This window comes from Meleagris gallopavo, chromosome 1 (assembly GCF_905368555.1).
Source record: "Meleagris gallopavo chromosome 1, MGAL_WU_HG_1.1, whole genome shotgun sequence".
NCBI classification, from domain to species: domain Eukaryota; kingdom Metazoa; phylum Chordata; class Aves; order Galliformes; family Phasianidae; genus Meleagris; species Meleagris gallopavo.
Window position 1 is genome coordinate 109098824 of NC_139404.1, and position 22734 is coordinate 109121557.

General features: G+C 36.3%; 1 protein-coding gene across 15 annotated transcripts in view; it reads right to left on the reverse strand.

Moving 5' to 3' along the window:
- The window catches only part of KDM6A (lysine demethylase 6A), a 148132-nt gene that overhangs the window by 53707 nt on the left and 71691 nt on the right, over window positions 1-22734 (reverse strand). For 8 of the 15 annotated variants that reach the window (XR_014879711.1, XM_085209376.1, XM_085209431.1 and 5 more), the window contains exons 6-10: window positions 19331-19451; window positions 6597-6651; window positions 4286-4320; window positions 2044-2109; window positions 682-775 (exon numbers count right to left, since the gene is read on the reverse strand). Coding sequence is in view for 14 of the 15 variants with exons in the window: in XM_085209376.1 (XP_085065502.1) it covers window positions 682-775; window positions 2044-2109; window positions 4286-4320; window positions 6597-6651; window positions 19331-19451 (371 nt within the window). In the remaining variant the exon portion in view is untranslated. The remainder of the gene's footprint in view (window positions 1-681; window positions 776-2043; window positions 2110-4285; window positions 4321-6596; window positions 6652-19330; window positions 19452-22734) is intronic. The other 7 variants (XM_085209435.1, XM_085209424.1, XM_085209413.1 and 4 more) reach the window with 1 other exon arrangement.

Sequence of the window (22734 nt, forward strand, 5' to 3'; positions counted from 1 at the left end):
ATGAAGGATTTGCATCGTTTGAATAACTTTAAGCAAGATATTCTGGAAATACTATCATGAGGCATATAGGAAAAATGCAATTTATTCTACCCACTCTGTAGAAGTTTTCGACTACAAATGACTTATCAGCTTTCTGTAAATGTGGGAGATGACAAATTTTAAACGGTAATGTTTTTTCCATTTTATGTGGTTTCTTTTCTTTTATAGAGTAATAAACTCACAGGAGTACATTTTCATTAAGCACTTAAAATTAAGTAGAAAGAAAAGGTAGATTTTTCACTTGCAGGGTTATTCTATTCTGCAACAGACAGAAGTATTTTGGTTTACTGCACTTAGTCTGGCTACTGAAGGGATGTTCTCAGAGGCAGAATTGAAAGAACAGAGAATTTTAACTACTGAACTCTTGCTCTGAAAGATCACTCTCTCACTGCCCCAAACCCATAGTGCAACGCCCATAGTAAATCTAAGAGCTTTTTAATTTTATAAGTTTAGTTACAATATTTCCCTTCTCTCTTATTTGCTTAATTATCTACTGTTACGCATTCTATTTTGAGTTAAAATCTCAAATATGATCCTCAGTATTTCAGATTCACTTAGAAATTGGAGCCTTGAAAAAACACTGTTGAAGGCAAAGATGGAAAAAAAGAAACACACAGAAAAATAAAAGTTGATTTTACATACCTAACTGCTGTAAGACAGTTGCTTTTACTTGTGCAGGAAGGTTTTCGATCTGCAAAAGTTGTTCATAAGCTTCCTTTGCAGAGTGATACTTTCTCTGCAAAAGGAAAAAAGTAAATTGATTAATCATAAACCTCACAATAGATCACCAATAGCAATGATTTCACAGCACTGACAGCACACAAACACATTGACAAAAAAATCTAGAGCTTTTTTTTTTTTTGCATACAGTGCATATGAAAGCTTTCAGAAGTTATATATATATATATATATATATAAGAGAATAACTTTCATAAAATATAGTATTTAATATAAATTGAATACTTAAAATAGCCAAGGAAAATTTGTAAATTATTCAATTTGGTCAGCTCCTCACGCATGCATTATACTTCTTATATTAAAATGAACATGTTTCTTTTAAGAGGAATGCTTGATTGTGAGTTGACATTTAAAAAAACCCTATTCAAATGACTCCCAGGAAATTTGCAACAGAAAAGAAGATCATCAGAAACTGGTGGCTGGTATCCTTTAGCCTCTCTCCTTTTTTTGTTATATTAGAATGGCCTATTTGCTCTACTGGTAAGAGTCCCACCATATGTAGAATTAAAACAAACCCACAGATTATGCCTCAAGAATCAAGATACGCTATCTTATTATTTGCCATACAGTTTAAATGTGCTTAGAGCATGAAACATTCAATTCTTAACTCCCATATAGACCTTGAAACAGAAAACACATTTCCAAGTAAGAATTGTGGTCTTTTCTGACTTTTTGGAACAGTAAAAGCTTTTGTTTTGTGCACATCAAATGTTAAGCAGTCTTGATTTTTTTATTTTTTATTTTTGGTCATTTGTTTCTCCTCATGTTACCCTAGCAATAATTGTTTAACTGTGAACTTATTTTAAATGCTTAATTCTTCTGCTTCTCCTTTCCCATGTAACTATATAAAGTATAAAGGCTGAGGTCTGCTGTTTTTTGTTGTTCTTTTTTTTTTTTATTATTTTATTTTATTTTTTCTCATGTTCTAAAAATTCTACACATTTTTTAAAGAAAAAAGTATGCTTTCAGGTAACTCAATATTAGACCTCATTCTGGCAGACAGAGAAAGAACCTATTAAAATAAAAAGGGCCACCTAAATGTAAATTGTCATGACTTAGTTACATTTGTTCTATGCAAAGAGAACACAGTACTGTCTAGTGGTGTTTTAAAAGGGATAATCAAGGAGGAGATTGTAAACAACCTAAGTGCTTATTAGAAGTTAAATGCTATTAGGTTCTCGAGATCCCACAATCACAAAAGACAACTTTGTTGATTTTAAAACCTTAATCTAGTCAGGAAGAAAAATTAAAGCAGCAATTACATACTTTCAAATGGAACAAAGGGAAGTTGGTAGAAAAGGTTTTTAATTGGTGTTCATGAAATGTAGACAACTGGCAAGAAAACAAATAATATAAATAAATAAAATATCCATGGCTAGCAAAATCAAAACAATCAGGAAAGAACTTTAAATTTAGCATTGGGAACAAAATTTGTAGTTAATGACTATGAAAGATAGGCAAATGAACAGAAGTTCCCCATGTAGTGTGACAGCAGGGGCAGCAATCTGGATGTTAAATAGATAAATACTAGTGACTAATATCTCCACTTTGAAAAAGACGTTTGCATGCTTGGAATGATTCATAAAGATCTATTAGAATACGGTATGTTTTCTAGACCTAGAATAATATTTGCTTTTGTTATTTGTTGTATTATTTACCCTTTAGAAATCTGCCTACATATTTGTCTTACAGTATTGCCGAAAACTGTCATAATGTTTACATTTGTTTTTATTTAGGTATTCAATTCAAATACATGCCCTTGAGTTTGGCTGTATTAGAAACAATCTTAAGAAACGTGGGTTGGGAAAAAACCATCATCTTTCTTTAGGAACTTCAGCAGATAACCTAACTAGCATGGAAGGACTCACATGGCCACAGATCAAGTAGAAACTAGCATTAAAACCAAGAAAAAACACCACAACCTCTTATCAACTCTGGATTATTCTCTCTTTCAGAATGAATGAACTTTCTGATACATTATTAGAGATGAGCTCATTTTCATATGCATGAGGGGGTTCACAAAACTGTAGCTCTGCGTCCTTCAGAAGAAACAGAAGCCCAGTCCCTCTCCCCTCTCCTAAAGTGTCTCTTTGCTGTATCAGAGGTAATACTCAAATCAAGTCAAGAGCCCTTGTAGTTCAAAGTTTCTCAAATTCCAGAAAAGAAGATACCCATTAAAGAGAACTGTGAGGCAAACGGAGTCTAAAAGCAGTATGTGCTTTTTGTCTCTGACTTGTATTAAAAGTTCCTGTTGCCTGCAACTGCCAGTTGGAAAGCATTTGCGATATAGGCCGCAGTACTATATAAGGCACCTGGCATGGTGACTGAGATTTTCAACTTTCTGCTTTATTGTAGCAGATCAAAAGGACCAGTATGTATAGGATCAAAAGGACCAATATGTATAGGATGTTTCGTTACATGAACTTGTCAGATGTGATCCAGTGCTCAAAAGGAAAGAAAAAACCTCTCTGACGCGTTAGTCACAAAAATCCAGGAAGTTTCTTAATGGTGGTTTGGGACAGGGGATTTCTGTTTGTCATACAGTTACATAAATTCAGAAGTTCTACTGCACCAAAAGCAGTCAAAATAAGATATCTCGTTCATCAAATTTTTAACTTCTATTTATAAATAATTGCTTACATAATGTCATTTTTCACTGTGCCATCAAAAGACAGCACTTACTTATCAAGTTACTTTTCAAATGATTGAAAGTGTAGAATTTGTCTGTCATCTGTTTCATTTACAACAGTTTTTGTTTTCCTGTCACATCTCTTCTTCAGTCATATTATACCTATAAACATGACAAGAGAGTATACAATCTACAATCATATGACCAGTCAAATTACAACTATACAATAGCTGTTTCTGTAGCTGTTTGGTTTTAATTTATTTATATCCCGGAAGCTCAGTGAGTGTTCTATAATTTCCCAAAAGATTCATCTAAAAAACTCTGCAGTAGATTTGACAAAGAAAAATAACACAGCATTATGTCCCATTGTCCTCAGATCTCACAAGCTTCTGTCACATATGTCTAGTTAAATTTGAAAATTTCATGTTAAATATACTTCAAAAGCACCTGGACATCTTTTTGAGTGTGAATGTGAGGAACAACATGGATACATATGAATTGAGAGACTGTATTTTTTTGCATTTATATATAATATATACATGCACCTGGACAAATTTGTGTGCATGAATGTGAGAAACAATATGAATATGTATGAGTTGAGAAACTACACGTCTTTTACATTTATATGTATCTATTTAAAAATCCATTTGTTAGCCAAAGTTATGTTGCAGTTTTTTGCACACTAACTGGGAGACTAGTGAACATATGTTTACTAAAATAGCCACCCCATTTCAGCAGGACAATCCTCATGCATAATATTAGGACTTGAGCCTAACTTCAATTCACAAAAGCATGTATAATCAGCTGAATGCCACAGACTGATTATATCATGCAGTTAAAAACTTCATCACAGTTTATAAAAAGGAGCCTAAGGCTTACCTGGATTTCGTATAAGTGGGCGATGTGAAACTGAACTGTAAGAGTGAAAAATCAGAATTATTAGATGTAATGAATGACATTAAGAATACATTTTTCTCAAGTCAGAGATAAACGTTTTTGAAATTTATCAGTGCAAAGCAGAGACTAACTACATTCTAAAAACACAAAAAAGTATGTTTGTGTTGATATTTTGCATTTAATGTAACAGAACTGTCAGAAAACGCGTTTTCTAGAAAAGCACTAAGACTGAAAACAAAACGCAGAAAGGCAGACCATTGATTTTATGTGCATTTTGAAATGCAAAGTTCATTAACATTTCAGGATAGTTAGTAATATAATCCCTAAGCAGAGATGAGATGCACAATGACAAGTAATAGTTTCTGTACATAAGGAAATTAGAAATAAATACGACAATATCTCTGTTTAAGCCAAGTTCAACTTATTTCAATCACACAGAACTGTTCTTCTCATTGCTATGGCGTAACAGGCTATAGGTAATTCAGATGTCCAAGGTTTCTCTCCGAGTCATGAAGGAAGGGAAAAGATCCATTTGTGTACTGCTTTGTCCTTCACTACAAAAGAAGGTACCCTACTGCATTTCAGAAAACAGATCATAATGAAATGCATCATCTAAAATTTTAATAAACTTTTTGTGTCCCTTTCTAAAGGGCACATAACACACCCATTATGTTCGCCATATCATCTAACTTCCTTCTGCACTGATGAAAGAGATCCCCTTCTTTTGTTTCGGGGAGCTCTCTAAAAAATCTTTTTTTTTTTTTCTCCCCCTTTGTCCTCCCTCATAACAAATGTCTTTCAGAGTGAAGCTACAAAAGAAAACCATGTCATACAGGAGAAAAAAATTAAAGGTGTTGCATTAGCAAGTGCCTAAATAAAAGGAAGATGTCCTTAGGACTCAATCACTTCTGCTAGGAAAACTGTCATTGTAATGCTGTTACTCACATCGCCTACTTTAGGAATAGAAGGAGCTGGATTAAGGCTATCTCATGCATTTATGCCAAAGTATCTGACATCTCAGATGAGGATGCACAGCTATCCCTCCACTAAGCAGTACTGGAGAACCTGACAAAGTATCTTTCATTCCTCTTCACTTCGTCCCCCATTGTTTGCTGTACACTGGACGCAACACCACAAGGGCAAAGTAGCCCTTACATGGGGCTGTACCTCTACATAAATCTCAGGACACAAGTGAAGGTGGGGGAAGAGGAGGAGAGCATTACAAAAATTCAGAGCTGCAGAGAAAACTGATAAAGCCAGTGAGAAATAATAGGAAAGAGCATTAAATACAATAAGCAGTGATATGGCTGCTAGAAAACAATCAAAATCTATTAACCTAGTAAGAATTCTGCAAATAATTTTAGAAAATTACTCTGCCTGCTCCTGATAAGTGACATTGCCTCGCGAAGGACTCTGTAACACAGCTGGCTCCTTAGTACTGAAGCAACCAGCAGTTTCACCCACGTAAACAAAACCTCTTTATCTACCCTTGCTCACAGAATATTCACAATTCAATCCAGCTTGGAATTAAACAGAAAAAATGCTTCTAAATATTTTATCTAATGCTTCTGAAGCCAGAATAAGGAGGCAACTTAAGCTCAACACCAAGTATACCATGAAGGTTCAAGAAGAAACAACTTTCTGCACTGTCTGCCTTGTGATTCTGACAGATTCCATGCAATGCAGAAATATACATTTACTCCTGCATATGATTTCACTCATTATAAACAAATATATGTAGCACAATCTGTAACAACCTACAAAATATAACGTGTATGACAGATCAAATCATGCTAAAAGATGAAAGTGCTAAAGTACTGGCTAATTCTATAATGGCACCTAATAAATCAATTTTTTTTTTTTTTTTTTTTTTTTAATTTCAACAGTGTAAAGCTGATACTGAAATTTAGAATGATGCTGAGGTGATTGCTGAAAAAAAGATGTATTTTCAAATTTGTGGTGCCTGGATAAAATGGCTACTAAATGTGTGCCATGACACAGGCATTACGTTTATAAATAAATAAGCAAAACTCAAATACCAAGTTGCCTCTAGAACTCAAGTCTTCAGAGCAGTTAATACAGTAAATCTCTGTTTTCACTTATTTAATTTATTAAAGCAATCCAGAATTCCATTGGAATATCTGTCTCCATTTAAAACAACAGGTTTTGTAGTCTCTCCCTTTCAGCATTTTCTCAATCTTTCTGTTTTGACTCTTTTCATTGAAAACAGTTACAGCTGTAAGAAAAAAAAAAAAAACACAAAATAAATGGAAATACTTAAAAAATTACTTACTTTCAGCGTTAGACAAAGTGCAGGGGTTGCAGTCAATCAAAGCTAACTGAAAATGCTGAAAAAACAAGGATGAATTGATTTTCAAACAATGTAAGACTCCTACTTTGGCAAGTTACTAAGAAAAAAATCAATTTCCTACTTAAGAATAAACACTGTATTTTACCACTTGTCTTAAAGAAAGTAATCTTCAATTTCTGTTCAAGTGTGTTTACTAGAGGAAAGTAAAATTTTTTTGTAAACATATAGCAATACTTCTAGTAATGCGCGTTTGCAAGAGGCATCTCCTCAAAATGATTAAGACAGACAGCATCTGGAAGAATGATTGTATCAATGGTCAAAATTGGAAGAACAAGTTTTCTTAAGAAGGCAGTTACACTATTAGCTCATAGCCTCATGGAGACCAACATCCAAGCTGTAAATTTGTCTCTATATAAAAACAGAATACTTCCTCTGTAAACAAAGAAAGAAGTGATGTAAAGGTTTGTTGCTTTTGGTGTGTTTTTGTGTCTCCTTTTTTAAGAATTAATCTTATCAAAAAAACACTTAAAATGAGTATCTTTACGTTAAAAAATGAGTTCACAAGTTCATTAGTTCTTGTACTATTTCCCCTCCAGGTGTTAAGACAATGGCAATTAAACACTGTTTATTTTTCATCACTTTTCTTCAAGATATGAAAAATAAGTTTTAAAACATCTTCCTGATCTAAAATTCTGAGATAAGCATTTCAGTCTTCCATAAAGAAGAATACAAGCAGAGCAGTAAAGTTTATCTATAAGAAGGCCTGGATGTGACCAATCCTTTAACAAGTGTTGTGTAGACTCAGTGACCACTATTTACAGCTATAACCCAGTGTGTTAAAATGGATACACTAGGCATACAAACTCAAGTGCCAATGCCCTTTTCCAAAAACTTCACAGAAAATTCCTACATGCAGCACAGAATTTGGATGAATAAGCTCATTCACTGCAAATTAAGGCCTAGAAGACAGGAACCTAGCAGACAACACGTAAAATACAACAGATACAGTTATCTGTAAAATACAATATCAGATGGCTTCTAATGCACAAAATGTTACTGACATTTCCGCCTATTTTATCCAGCTAGCATGGAATTGACCGTTTAGCTCCCAGTGTCCAGGATGCCAAACAAGGAGGCATCAGGAACTTGTCAGTGTAGCTGGGAAGAAAGAAGAATGCATTGATAATGGATGCATATGCAACTTGTTTTTCATACTGTCATACTCAAAGCATTTAGACACTATGCAACTTTTCTTATGCTCACAATACGACCACGTATGTTATGCCTACGTAATACACATCTCAAAGATTTACAAGAGTTTACCAGACCACCAAATTTCTAAATAGATATTTTTAAAGAAAAAATACATATTAGAAAAATATATTGTCCACAGCACAGTATAAGAAAGAAGTCTCTCATTAGCTGAGGCATATAGTGGCATAATCTCCTCACTGACTTACATCAATATCATTTATAATAGCTTTTAGAAAATGAAACAAACTCAAGTTGAATAACCCAAATTTACAAATTTTAATGAAAACTCTAGCAATATAATTCCCAAGAATACAGAAAACAATGATATACATTACTTGCAAAATAACTTTTTAACCTTAGCATAAATTTAATAGCTTAGAAATGTTAAATACCAGCTTATTTCTGTCTTGCTTTTTTTTTTTTTTTTTTTTTTTTGTAGTTGTTTTTTTTTCCCTAGTGTTGAGCAGTAGGAGAGAACTTAAAACCTCCCATCACTTACATTGCAATGCTGCTTGTGTGCCTCAGGGACATCCTTTAGTCTGTTACCATAGTGATTCTACTAAGCAAGCAACTCGAAAAAAAAAAAGAAGACTAAATAAAAATAAAATGCTCTACATTATATTGCAGCTTTCCTAACCAGAAAAATAATCTAACAACACAGATCTACATACTTTGGCCTGTACATTGAGTACACCGATCTAATTGATTCAAAACCCATTTTGCACAGATATGTAAGCTTGTACTGTCATTAACAATTAATATGAAAAGATAAAGCAAAAAGGAACAGATTTGTTCTCACCTAGTGATGCTATTATAAAAAATCAGCAGATCCAAAAAGAATCGATTGACAATTGTTCTGCAGTAGCTTTGCAGTAGGGCTATTGCAGTGAGACTCACCGGCAGAAAGCAAGCAACCATACACAGAAATCTAACCATTTTAATATTTAAATATACCAGTAAAATCAGTGCTGCACAGTAAAAAGCAGGATTATTCTCACCAATGCCTCCTAAAAAATTAACTTCTTACTTCCATCACACTGTATTTCAAATTTCAAAATCCATATTATGAAAATTTTTCTCCATGTAGAAAATTTCTGCTAGCACTGTTTACTATGCCACAAAAAAAAAAAAAAAAGAAAATTGATAATCTGAAGCATGTAACTACAGAAGAACAAACCATCTGCCCTAAACAATTACAGCAAAGCAATACACAGAAACACAGAACCTCACAAACCAAAAAGCTTTGAAATGCACATAAACAAGCAAACCTACACCTCTTGCTGGATAAATAATCCATAACCCTCTGGTAAGTATCCAAAAACATTCAAAAAAAGCATGAACTCTATCACATAAAGCTCATCAACAAAAAGCAGGTCCACTAATTCCAATTGCCAACACAAAAAAAATTAAAAATAGTAATAATTTCCAACTTCCATCTCTGCAACAAACAGAAGCAGCTAGCAAACATCTGCACCTCTCTCAAATATTGCAGCACTGAAGCTGGCTACTGCTGTGTGAAATAGTTATTATGCAGGAGAGGCCGCTGCAGTTCAGAGACGACATACAATACCTCAAGGCAGACAGCAGTCTATAGAAATTCAAATGCAGAGTAAGAGGATTTACCTAGAAGGCAGTGTTCTGAATGTTAAAAAGTAACAGTCTCTCCTCAAGGGCTGCAGCTGAAGTCACAATATACCTTGATTTGGAGTCATCTGTAATTGCACAATTATCTACAATCTATTCTGTCTCCTCTGGAGTCCTTGATGTGCCTGATTGTAGAAACAATTGCGAAGGTAACCTCTTCAAGGAGCAGAGGTACAGTGGATTACATGTAAACTTAACTGATGAAAGGTCTAGTAGGAAAATAACCTAGCAAGGATTTAAGTAACTTAATATGTTTTCACTGCTAGAATTAAACATATTTCTCCTAGCACACTCATCCTTCGCAATTTCAGAGGCAAGAGAGACAAGTCCCCACACTTGTGTTGTTTCATCAATAAACAACCAATGCATTTTCCTCCTAGAGTATGATTTTTACTGCTTTTTTGTTTATATTGAGTCAGACTTCAGAGCAGCGATTCTAAACCCTCCAGCTCTCTAGAAGGGCATTAACAAGCTGAGCAACCCTCAGCTGTGCATCTATTTAGTAAGCAAGGCAAGCCATCATTTGAAACCTGACAGTTCTCACAGACTTACCACGAAGGAAAGCTCCATCATGACTCAGTATAACTCTGTCAAGACATGGCTTTTTCTGCCTATGTGACCTAGGTGCGATGCCTAGGTCGCTCAGAGCAGCCTTTGTTCAGCTAAGTAGGACGCGGAAAGCCTTGCATAATCAGCTGTGGCAGCGTGCCAGGCCTCCATTTGCCAGGCCTGGCTGGAGCCTGGGGAGAAGGTCAGAAGAGGACGCGCCACATGCGCTGCTGCCTCGGCTCGCTGCTTGTCTGCGCAGGGCTGGAGAATTCAGGAGGACCTCGTCTTGGACAACGAAGGTTTATAGAGCACAAGCACACTGGGACTTCTGTCTAACATTCAGACACTGACAAAAACTGTTACACAGACAGGACAGAAAGGAACTGCTTAAAGACAGAAGGATGAAGGTGAGAGACATACGCACACCACGTAGAAGCAACACACACAGAAGTTCTTCAAACAGAACGATTACCAAAGCTTATTTTCACTAACAAAGAAGGCTGTATTGGAATTTACTGACCAATATCTTACACAGCACACCACTCACTACATTTTTCATGCATGTTGGCTGTGTGTTTTATCATGTGCACACCACTCACATTCAGACATCCAGGCCTTAGAGCCCAGGGGTCGCCAGCATGGCTGGGGGCTGCCATCTTGCTTTCATTGCTGTACCGCCAGCACCCTCAGCCTGCAGCTGCCTACAAGGGTAACCAGACACCCCAGCTGGCATGAAAGCACACAGCCATCTCTGCTAGGGATCTGCTCTCCAGCTAACATTTTGGTTACAGATAATCCTGGAAACATGAACGACTGCACTCACAAAGAGAAGGTGCATAGACCATGCAAGTGTACCAGCATCAATATCCATTAGTTTCAGTGCTTAACTTCAAGTCAACTATTTCTTTTCTCATGGTTTGTATCATTCCCCCCACTCCCAATGACAGAAGATGTCTTACAGCATAATAATTACATTTCAGCATTTCCTCCTCTTTGTAATCATAACATTTCTACAGTTCTGTTATAGAAGAACTATAAAATGACTTAAAAAACCAAACAAAACTAATAGAGAGAACAAAACAAAAGCACACTGTGGGCAATAGGCTGTGATGCACCATCAAAGTAAGTTGCAATGCTTACTCTACTACAGCTGGATTAGTGACATGCTGTGTTAAAAACTTCCTCTCCATCATGACCATACACAAACTCCAAAGCCTTAGAGAATAATATAATTCCTAGCTGCTGTTTTCATCCATTTAATACAATAAAATAAAATCACAGAACCCCAGAATCATAGAATTAACACTTGGGATTGGAGGGACCTCACAGCCCACCGATCCCAACCCCTGCTGTGGGCAGGGCTGCCCCCCACCAGCTCAGGCTGCCCAGGGCCCCATCCAACCTGGCCTTGAGCGCCTCCAAGAGATGGGGCACCACAACTTCTCTGGGCAGCTGTGCCAGCACCTCACCGCCCTCTGGGGAAAAGAATTTCTGCCTAACACCTACCCTAAATCTCTCCTTTTTTAGTTTAAATCCATTTATTCTTGTCCTATCAGTATTAGTGTAAAAAATCAGTCTATCTCCTGCTCATAAGCTACCTTCAAGTAAAGAAAACCCACAGTGAGGTCTCCCAGGAAAATCTTTTGCCTAATTTCACCTTGCTTTCCACAAAATGCTTTTTCAGTAAAGCATTTGAACACCTAGGTAACCACCTTACAATAGCCAAAGCCTTTTGTCTGTTTAATGTCTTAGTCCTAAATGCCCGATTAGTTTCTGCTACAGTTACAGAGGTAAAACCATACATACAAAATGAAAGTTTTCCATAAACTCATGTATTTTGATTATTAAGCTATTTATTATGTGGAGGAGAATACATAACAATTCAGTGTAACATTTTTAAAAAATTACTAATCTAAGCAGGTGTTAAAAATATGAAGGCTGTAAAACACCACTTGAAGCCTTTAAAACAAATTTTCAATTTTATAAATTCTCCTTCATTTTTTATTGAGAAAAAGATAACAATGTTTGTAACACTTAGATGTTTACACAAAATACCTCCAGTATCTAAAGAATAATTCATAAAGATATAAATATAGATTAATAAAATCAACTGAGCAAGAGCTGGTATATAGGTACCACTATAAATACGTACTTAGAGCTGTTCATCTGAATCAGTATTTCTGTTTTTTTTACTGTTTCATGCATATTCATGCATTCATGTATATTTTCCCAATAAATTCTATTTCTTTAGAAGCCTTTTCCTTACCCTAATGTAAGCATGGTGTCTTAACGTTACTAATAAATGAGAATAATTAGGAAAATAATTGAAAAAACTAGAATTGTATTTCAATTGATGGTTTTTAGGCAAGATAAAAGAATCAGCCTGCAGCAAACTACTAAGATAGCTCCTTTATCTATAAATAGAGGTAAAATTTCTAAAGAGTGGTAAGACAGGATCAGTGTTTCTATTAAAAGGCAGATATTTGAGAACATGAAAAATTAATTTCTCATTACTCCAAGGATTTTGTCACTGAGCACAGAATGTACCTGCAATACTTGAAATGCAAGCAAACGTAATTCCCAAAACACAATACAGGTTCATTTGTCAAAATAGCCTGCTCATGTTCAGAGTCCCTACTGACCACCCATTACAAGACAACAACCCAAAAAAACACATAAAAGCAAACAAAACAAGAACCCTCGTAAAACCAAAACCACATAAGAACTCTCTCCCACTCATCATGTCCTTGATGCTATCATTCTAACACAAATGAAAAAGTAAGCTTTCTTTTTCTCTGAAATAGTATGTCAGCAAATGAAGTTAACTGAATTTTACATTCAAAAGACTTTAAGGCTTGTCATCATCATCCCCCACCAAGAGCACACTATGACACTTCAACACAGCAGAACAGAATGAGCACCAGATGGAAGACTGGTTCCCCATAGCTGCGGTTTCCAATGAAACACAACTATTAAACTAAATAATACTAAAACTATAATTTATAATTCTTTTTTCCTCAGCTTCTCTTTCCTACAAGTCCCACACAACATACCTCGATCCACCTCTGTGCTTTACCAATCTCCGGGTTCAGCTAGATAAGGGCCACCAGGTCTGTCAGAAGGTAAAGCATCTTATGGATGGGAAGGCTGTATTTTCTGCATCCCTACAGACTACTCACATACCAGGTTATATGGTGTTTCCTCTGCAGACAGAGTGATCAGATCACCTAGTATATAGCACAAACAAATGCTTCTGGGGCAACATGTTGCAGATGCATGTTGTAGAAACTTCTCTGAACTTCTTTCATTCTAGCATATTTCCTAGCAATTGGTTAAGATTCAAATGTACTTTTGAGAGGAACTGAGACACACGCCTAAGACAGGATGAGTAAACATGAAAACAAGGCTGAAACTGAAAGAATACATAAATAAAGAAGAAAATTGGAATAAGCAGGTGATGTGCCATGGAACATGTGCTCAGAAACTTGTACATTTTTTCCAACTCACTAGAGAAACTAATAAAAAGATATACTACATTCCCAAAGGACTTGATTTATTCTTCTTTTAGCTTATCACAGAACCACCATAGCTAACAAAATTGAAAACAGTGCTCTTGGTGTCATTCATTTCATGAGCAAATATGAAGGGGGCAGCTGGGACACATAGTGAAGGTTAGGACTATGATATAAACCTTAATATATGTTTCTGCTATAGCAATAATAAAATCCCTGCCCTCCTCTTCTCCCTCCCCCAACATTAACAGCTGACCTTGGAATTAATTCTATTTTTCTGATGAATGACACAAATACATACACGTATCACTTCTGAAGATAACACTGTCCTAACTGTCAGGTTACAGAATGACAACTTTCCTTTCAACCAGAAGGATCATACTTTTCCTTCAATCCTGAAGACCTAGTAATTTTCAACATCCCCCGTGTTCTTGCCAAAGTTTATAATAACTGGGTAACAGAGCAGTCAAAGGTTTTTGGAGTAATCTGTAAGTCCTAAGTGCAGCAATATTAAAAACATGCAAAAGCAGTAATTGATTTTGAAAAAACACTGAGAGTTGATTTTATGCTTGTTAAACAGCACTCTAGTAATTATCTTGATCCTCAACATCTTAAAGTAGTAAAAATTAATTTTGTGCTTAAATTGCTTACATAAAATATAGATGATTTATGTTAATGGTCTAAAATTGTGAAAAACATGGAATATATGACCTTCAGATTCCCATCCTTCCTCCTTTGCCTGGAGACTCTTACTGGCAATGACTCATCTGTTGGCAGAGGTTTATTCTTAGCAATTACAGACTTAGCATGAATGTTTAAATACCATCAAAAATATTATGATATTTTAAAGTACATTAATGCAACGTTGGTACAATTTGTGAAATTCAGAACCATCAAAAAAGAGTATCAGATGAAAACTTAATCCTACTTTCTACCTTAGAGTCATACAGGAAACTCATACTGGACTATGAATTATGTTAGACACAGCCTCAGAAAAATAGCTTGTGTTCATGGCCAGTCATTAGCTGCCTTGATCCTAAAACCCAATGCCACTCTTTAAAATCCTGAATCCTTTTGACAAGGTCCATGAAACAAAACAAAAAAGCACCATCACCACCTACAAAAAAAAAACAAAACAAAACAACACAATCCTCCTTCTTTTTCGAAAAGATGAGACGTTCAGTTTTGGAAGAAGACATTCTGTGAAAACATTTTCTGCACTTCTCTTTCTCATTTTATTATCCTTGTGCTTGTGCATAATCTCCACCATTTTGTTCTCTTCACTAAAGAATTATTTTCTGCCTTGTGTCCAGTTTGTTCTAGTATTCTTTTAATACAGAGTTCTGACTTAAACCTCAACTTTGAGATCAATCTGATTGACTTTTCAAGAAGCTACTGTCCTGCTCATTCCACTTACTCTACTCCTCAATTTATATATTAACTTATATATTCTGATGGACACATTGATTTGTTTCAATGTAGAATAAAATGACTCAGTCTCAAGACTCTGTATTAAACCCACAGCTGAACAAAAATGAAAACAACCCAAACTGTTCAAGACCAATTGGATTGCTCCACTGGGTCCATTTGGTCTTGCTCCTCACTGCTGGTTATTGATTCCCTGCTAAAGATAGCAACTTTCACAGTCAAAGGAGCAAAACAGAAACTAAATCTTAGGTGTTTCAGTTGAGTATTCCAGAGTAGAGTTTCATATGTCTGTGTATCAGAAGGGAACAATACAGCTCTTCCCTCTCCTTCCCATTTGCACACTCCTGCTTTCTATCATGCATCTATCATAGATCTGTGCAGTCACAAGCTGAGCTGGTTCAGACTTACAGTCCACTTCACTCTGCAAATGGAAAGTCACTAGACTCACTGCAGCAATCAGGATGAGAAAGTGCAAAATGAGACATCCTTTTAGCAAAAGCCTGTAGTTATATTGATTAAAGGAAACTATCCTCAGTGCAAACCTATTCTCATGTTTATTTCATAATCCTTTTGAAGATCTTTGCTATGCTTCAGGGTAAGCCGTTTTTGTTGTTATTTGTTTTCCTAAGTGCCTTAATCACACTGCACATAAAAACAATGGAATCATGATAATTTTGCATTTATAAAAGGTTAATTCCTTTTCCATTTTTAAAAAAGCTTTTTGGTGCTTTTCTGAGTCATTATTGGTGTACTGAAAACTAAAATTTTGCTACACGAAAAATCTCTAAGGATCTGTGTGACCCTTTTTATTTTGCAAAGAGATAAAACGAAACCTAGTAAATGATATGGACCAAATTCTCAAGATATCTAAATACTTGATTCAGTGACAGAATTATATACTTTATAGCACAGCAGGAAGGAGTTATCTAATTCTTGACAATTTTCACATTTGAAAAAATCATAGCTGCCAGGTAAAGTCCTGGTGACTGGAAAAAGGGAAACATTACTCCTATTTACAAGAAAGGGAGAAAGGAAGATCCACGAACTACAGGCAGATCAGCCTCACATCAGTGTCTGGGAAGATCATGGAACAAATCCTCCTGGAAGACATGTTAATGCACATGGGGGATGAGCCAGTGATCCAGGACAGCCAGCATGGCTTCACCAAGGGAAGGTTATGCCTGACCAATCTGGGGGCTTTCTATGATTGAGTGACAGCATCGGTGAACAAAGAGAAGGCAATTCATGTCATCTACCTGGACCTCTGCAAAGCCTTTGACATGGTTCCCCACCACACAAAATATATGGATTTGAAGGGTGGACTATTCAGTAGAGAAGGAATTGGTTCAAAGGTCCAGAGTATTGTGGCCAATGGCTCTACATCCAGGTAGAGGCTGGTAATGAGCGGCATCCCCCAGGGGTCCATCTTGAGACTGGTACTCTTTAATAACTTTATCAGTAACATAGATGATGGGTTTGAACACATCCTCAGAAAGTTTGCTGATGACAATAAGCTGAGTGATGCAGAAGAAGGAAGGGATGCCATACAAACCTTGGGAAACTTGAAATATGGGCCTCTGTGAACCTAATGAGGTTCAACAAAGAAAATGCGAGGTTTTGCATTTGGGTCGAGGTAATTCCAGATACATATACATACTAGAAGAGGAACTCCTTGAGAACAGCACTGCTGAGAAGTACTTGGAGGTCCTGGTTGATGAAAAAGTGCACGAGTCAACAGTGTGTGTTTGCAACACAGATGGCCAATGGTATCCTGAGATCCATTCTGATGTAATCAGAATGGAGGTGTAGCCAGCAGGGTGAGAGAGGTGATTGTCCCCCACTACTCTGCCCTTGTGAGGATCCAGCTGGAATAATGAGTCCAAGTCTGGTTCCCCAACACGGGAAAGATTCAGAGCTTTTGAAGAGGGTTTGGAGGAGGGCCATGAAGATGATCCAAGGACTGAAGCAGCTCTCCTATGAAAACAGGCTGGAAGAACTGGGCTTGTTCAGCCTAGAAAAGAGAAGGCTGCACGGAGACCTCACTGTCGCCCTCCAATATTTAAAGGGAGTTTATAAACATGAGGGAAATCAACCTTTTACTCAAGTAGAAAGTAATAGGACAAAGGGTAATGGTTTTAAACTAAAGAAAGGGAGATGGATAACATACAGGGGGAAGTTTTTTACTGAGAGTGGTGAGGTGCTGGTACAGGTTGCCCGGAGAGGCTCTGGATACCCCATCCCTGGAGGTGTTTAAGGCCACAGTGGATGGGGCCCTGGGCAATCTGATCTAGCACTTGATCTAGCAGCTGGCAGCCCTGCCCATGGCAGGGGGGTTGGAATTTGATGATCCTTGAAGTCCCTTCCAACCCAAGCCATTCTATGATTCTGCAATCCTATGATTCTTCTGCTAGAAATCAAAATGCACACGTTCCTTTCACTACTTCATTAGAAGTTAACTACTAAGTGCTCACACTTCTATTTGTCCCTAAGATATCTATCGAAAACAAAAACGCGCTTCTTTAGCACTCCTTTCATTCCCTGCATATCATAACAGCCAATACAAAATTCATTCCCAAGTAAGAGGAAACAGGACCACGTAAAATCACACATAATCCCTCTTCAACGCAATGATCTAATTCTACATGCCCTTGCTCTTTTGTCACTTACTACACTGAATCTTTCATATTCCTATGCAACATTGCTCTCTCTAATTAAAATCCCCAGTTTCACCTGTCTCTATAGGTGAAAGCTTGGACTATAAATCAAAGAAGAACATTGATGAGAAGTGCTTCCTGTTATTACAAAGAATAAAAGGAAAAAACTGCATAACACTCTACTCTCAAATCTTTGATGACATGTTTCTGATAACCACACAAATACAAGTTGCACGAAAACAATCTGGAAAAATCAGGAAAACACAGGAAGTCATTCTGCAACACTTCTGGAAGCAAACAAGTTTTCAATAGTTCTTTAGTAGAGATTAATATGCAGAAATATATGTATAAATTACACTGAATTACAAATTACAGAATTTTCAACCACACAGCTGAACTTCCCAGCATAATATGAAACTCCTTAAAAGATGAAAGCTTCCTTTTTCAGAGATACAGACTCCTAAATTTAGATTCTGTGACAGAAAGAACATGGAGATAAAGAGTATTAAGTGGAAGGAGGGATAAAGGAGCAAAGATGTTGAATGGAGGGAGATAAAGCTACATATTACAGAAACTGAAAGAAGGCAAATTGTAAATAATTTAAAGTAAAAGAAAAGAAACAAAGTATTGTATTGACACAATTTCTAAATGATTAGTCACAATTTCTAAATGATTGTTGCCTTTTAATCACACTCTGAAATGATGAAATATAGGAATTAATTAATAAACTTTTTATGCACTTCATCATGTCTCACTTCCATGGGCACACACCAATTGCCCATATGGTAGAGCACCCCCACTTTTGCAAATCTTTTCTCTCATCCACAGTCCCCGTTTACCCTCTTCCCTTTACACTATTAGAAAATTAGAAACAAATAAAATATTTGATTAAATAAATTATTTATATAAGATGTAAAAGCTTTCTATTATTAATGATTTTTATGAACGTACAGTTTACAATACTTAAGCTAAAATAAGCAGAGACAAATATCTAGAAATCAAGCTGCTAATTCCTCTCTTCTTTTTCCTCCTGCTTCTTGTACTACTTCAGCCTTTTCCCAAGACTTACTGTTCCAGTGTGAGCCCCACAGCAAATTTTTCATCCCACTGCACTTAAACTGCTAAAGAACCAGTGCTCACCTTCAATTTTCTGCTTGTTGGTTTTTTTTTTCTGAATATTTCTAGTAACTAACACAACTCAAATCCTATTTTTACTCTGTCTTTAGAGTAAGAAACTTCATACCGGCACTTTTATTTCTAAAGTAAATTGTGTGCAACAGCCATACATTAAAATGTCTGGTTTCACTTAATCTTTGATTGTGTTTTTGTAAAGTGGAGAGGCTAGAAAGCAATGCTCATTATCAAGCACCGGTATGACTGACTGCAGTTCATTTGCTATTCCACGTTATAGTCTAGAACAAAGATCTCCAAAAGGGAATGAACGCATCCCTGGAGGTGTTTACCCCATCCTTAGAGACATTCAAGGCCAGGCTTGATGGGTTTCTGGGCAGTCTGACCTAGTGGCTGGCAGAGGGTGTTGGAACTAGATGATCTTTGAGGTCCCTCCCAACCCAAGACATTCTGTGACTTTATGATTTATACATTACTTCCAGTTTTAAGATGCAACACTACTTATAATAAACATTAAATTCAATCTAAAAGGACTTAAACTTACCTTTAAACTGGACTCATAGTCTGTGTTCACTTTGAACATAAGTCCAAGTCGCAAATGAATTTCCTTGGCTCGACAAAAGCTGGGATCAACATAAAGCGCCTCCTGAAATGCTTTAATTGCCCTGAAAGACAAACAGATAAAAATATTAATTATTTTTTACCAAAGTATTACTTTTATAATTGCTAATCATATGATGACTTAAAATTGAATCAGAAAGAATTGTTACTGAAAAACATATTGACGTAACAGTTTAAATGTTTTTGCTCCATTACTTTTCATTCTTCAAGGGCTGGTTAATTTTGCATTCCAGACATCTTAATACATTTTAAAATCTAATCTTTTCATTTAACTTAACGCCTGAAACACAGTAACATATCTGCTATTTCAGAAAGGATGATTCAGGAATAAGTAACAAAATGAATTCAACTACAGAACAATACTGCACACTGTCATCATCCCTTTCAGAACTAAATCCTTGCCAGGTTGTTCTGATTGCAGATCACATACATCTCTGAGAGCAACAGCAGAATGTTAGGCCTGGAAGATCAAATACATCTCCTTGCACTGCCCAAACCTGCGCCATTTTCAATGTTGTTACTCCTTTTCTTAGCACTGACACCAGAGTAGAGACTCACCTAATACCTATTACTTCCTTACATTCCAGTCATTTAGCTACCTGCAGGAAAACAGACTGGACAGCCTGCCACCTCCTGTAACTTGCTTTTCATATTCCCATGATAGCTGAAGATGGCTCTGATTCTTTATCTTTAAATCCTCTTTATAGGTGCTCCTGTCCATGCTGACACAGTGCCAGACAAAACAAAAGCACTATGGACCAGCTGTATGTTGGGGAAGAAGTATGACTCTAAACAAGATTGACACAGTGTGTTTTGCTTCTCAAGACAATTGCATAAAATTAGGACAGCTGAAATGAAGCTAAAAGGTCACAGATTTAAATTCAGAGGAATTCAGAAAGAAGCTAAGGCTCATCATGTTAGCTCTCCTGAAATCAAGTGACTGGCTAAAAAGAAAAGATCCTCAAATACATCACAGCCCATACAATAGCAGAAATCAGAAACCTGTCACGCTTAGGGTAGGATTCAAGCACCTATGCCAAGGAGACTAAGTCTCATTCTGTATGCTCCAGGCAATCACACGGGGCAAGGCTGGAGGGAGATCTACACCCTCTGTGGAGCAGCACATGGATGCTGGACAGGACATACAGTGTTAGAAGTCACAGTCGGGAAAATTGATTTAATTTCCAATCAAAGCATCTTGTTATTTCTAAGGACAAAAGTTGAAAGAAATATTTTTTACAGACTTTATTAACAAAACACAGAAGTTTGTTCTTGAATTCATCAGCAGAAACGCTTCTGGTCTAAAATCTTACAGGCACTTTTCTCATTCTTGATGTCAGAACACATTGACAGTGCATAACTTCCTCTGGATAATACAACAGAAATGTATGTACATTGTAAAGCATTATCCAACTCACTAAAATACAGTTTAAGAACAGACCAATTTCAAAAAAACCTTGTATTTTCACTGTGGAACAGAAGCAGTATACAGCCAGAAAAGTTTACCTCACGTTACACCCTACTTTTCTCTTTACACAAGGAAAAAGAGCAAGTAAAGCACAAAAGGGACAAAATTCACATTAGCTAAGCTGTTTCTCACTCCTTGTTTAAGCTTCATTTGGAATACTGTGAGTGGTGATGAATAATACACCTTAAAAACTATGCTGTAATCATAACTAACAGGAATCCATTTCTAATAACAGTACGCCTACCATTATCTAAATGAATACAATTCAAACTGGAAGGCCAAACACAGAAATGATCACTGGATTTTGTCTTAAAAATGCTTGTAGATTCTATTATCATTTTAAGCTATGCGTTTATTACAGAGAGAAGTAGGTATTTATCATTGCACACCTGCATTTCTTAACTCTAATATAGTATTCAGACTTTTAGCCACTGGTATTTAAAAATCCATTCAAAGACAGAATGCCAAGGTAAGTGCAGTCCCTATCAAATACAGAATAAATCTCCAAAATTACGACCTTGCTGGTTTATACATATGTGGAATTGTAACCCTGCTCGCATACACTCTGTCCTCCTCCCAAATCTACAACCAAAAAAAAGATGGGTCTGAAGGATCCAAGGCATACAAGTTGCTGAGATGTTTTTCCTCAAAGCTCTTCACTGGTACCAAAACCAAAGAGGTGATATAAGCCAACAGCCTGATGAGCTGTCACACATTGAACAGGACATGGCTTAGGAGAAAACAACTTCCTTCAGAGATGGCAACAGAGCCATCTTCACATAGGTTGCTAGACTCCACCTCTTACTCTCTGGCCTTCATGCACAGACAGAGCTTCCTATTTCAACCCAAAGGCTGAATAAGAATTGAATTTGATTTATGCAAAGGCTCAATCAGAACTGAATGTCTGGGAGCTCTCAGGTTGCAGAAATAAACAACAGTGGTCTAAATTACCCCTAAATTACCTGAGAATACTTCAGGTTTGTTCTCTATAGACATTGGTCAACCAGCTGTCAAGAAACAACTTTGGTTAAATCTTCTGTAATTTAATTCAATTCAATTCGAGTTTTCAACAAGAACAGAAGAGTTTCCATTAACAAGCAGGAAAGGTTAGCTAACGTTAGACAAAAGGAGAAAGCAGGATTGGAAAACAGACACTACAGAGGATTAAGTGCACCTCTGGGCTTACATTTTGTACAGCACTGCTACAAAAATTCAGGCAAAAAAAACTGACACAAATCTATCATCTCCAAATCAACACCTTCAAAATCAATGCTGCAGCTATCTTCCCACCCACTCACCTATACAACAATGCCTCTCACTATGAAAGTGAAGAAAGTAGCTGAAGAATAATTAATAGAATATATTAAAGATTCAGTGAACTCTCATAAGACTTTCTGGAAAGTTTGACTTGCATTGATTGTGAATATAATCAGATCTGAACCAGGCAAAAGAATATTACAAAAGAGCGTCAATTAACAGTTTCAAAGTTAACACACGTACACTTCTAACAAAATACATTAAAAACAGAATAAACCTACAAAATGTAACATTCTACTTGATGAAGTTGGAGTGAAACTTTTGTTCTCTTATTCTTCATTCTCTCTTTCAGTGTTTTGACCACCGGTTCCAATAATAAACTAATTATCAACTAATAAAAATGTCATGACAACATGGACAATTTCTATTCGAAATTCACCAATGCCATTTGAACATAAACAAAATTTACAAATACAGAAGTAATTATCACTGCAATTTTACAAAATGCTTTAGCAGACCTCAGATATAATAATTCCCTGTTTATTATGCCCTAGCAGTCGAATGCTGAAACATTTTGAGCAGCAGTCTCCAAAAATCTATAT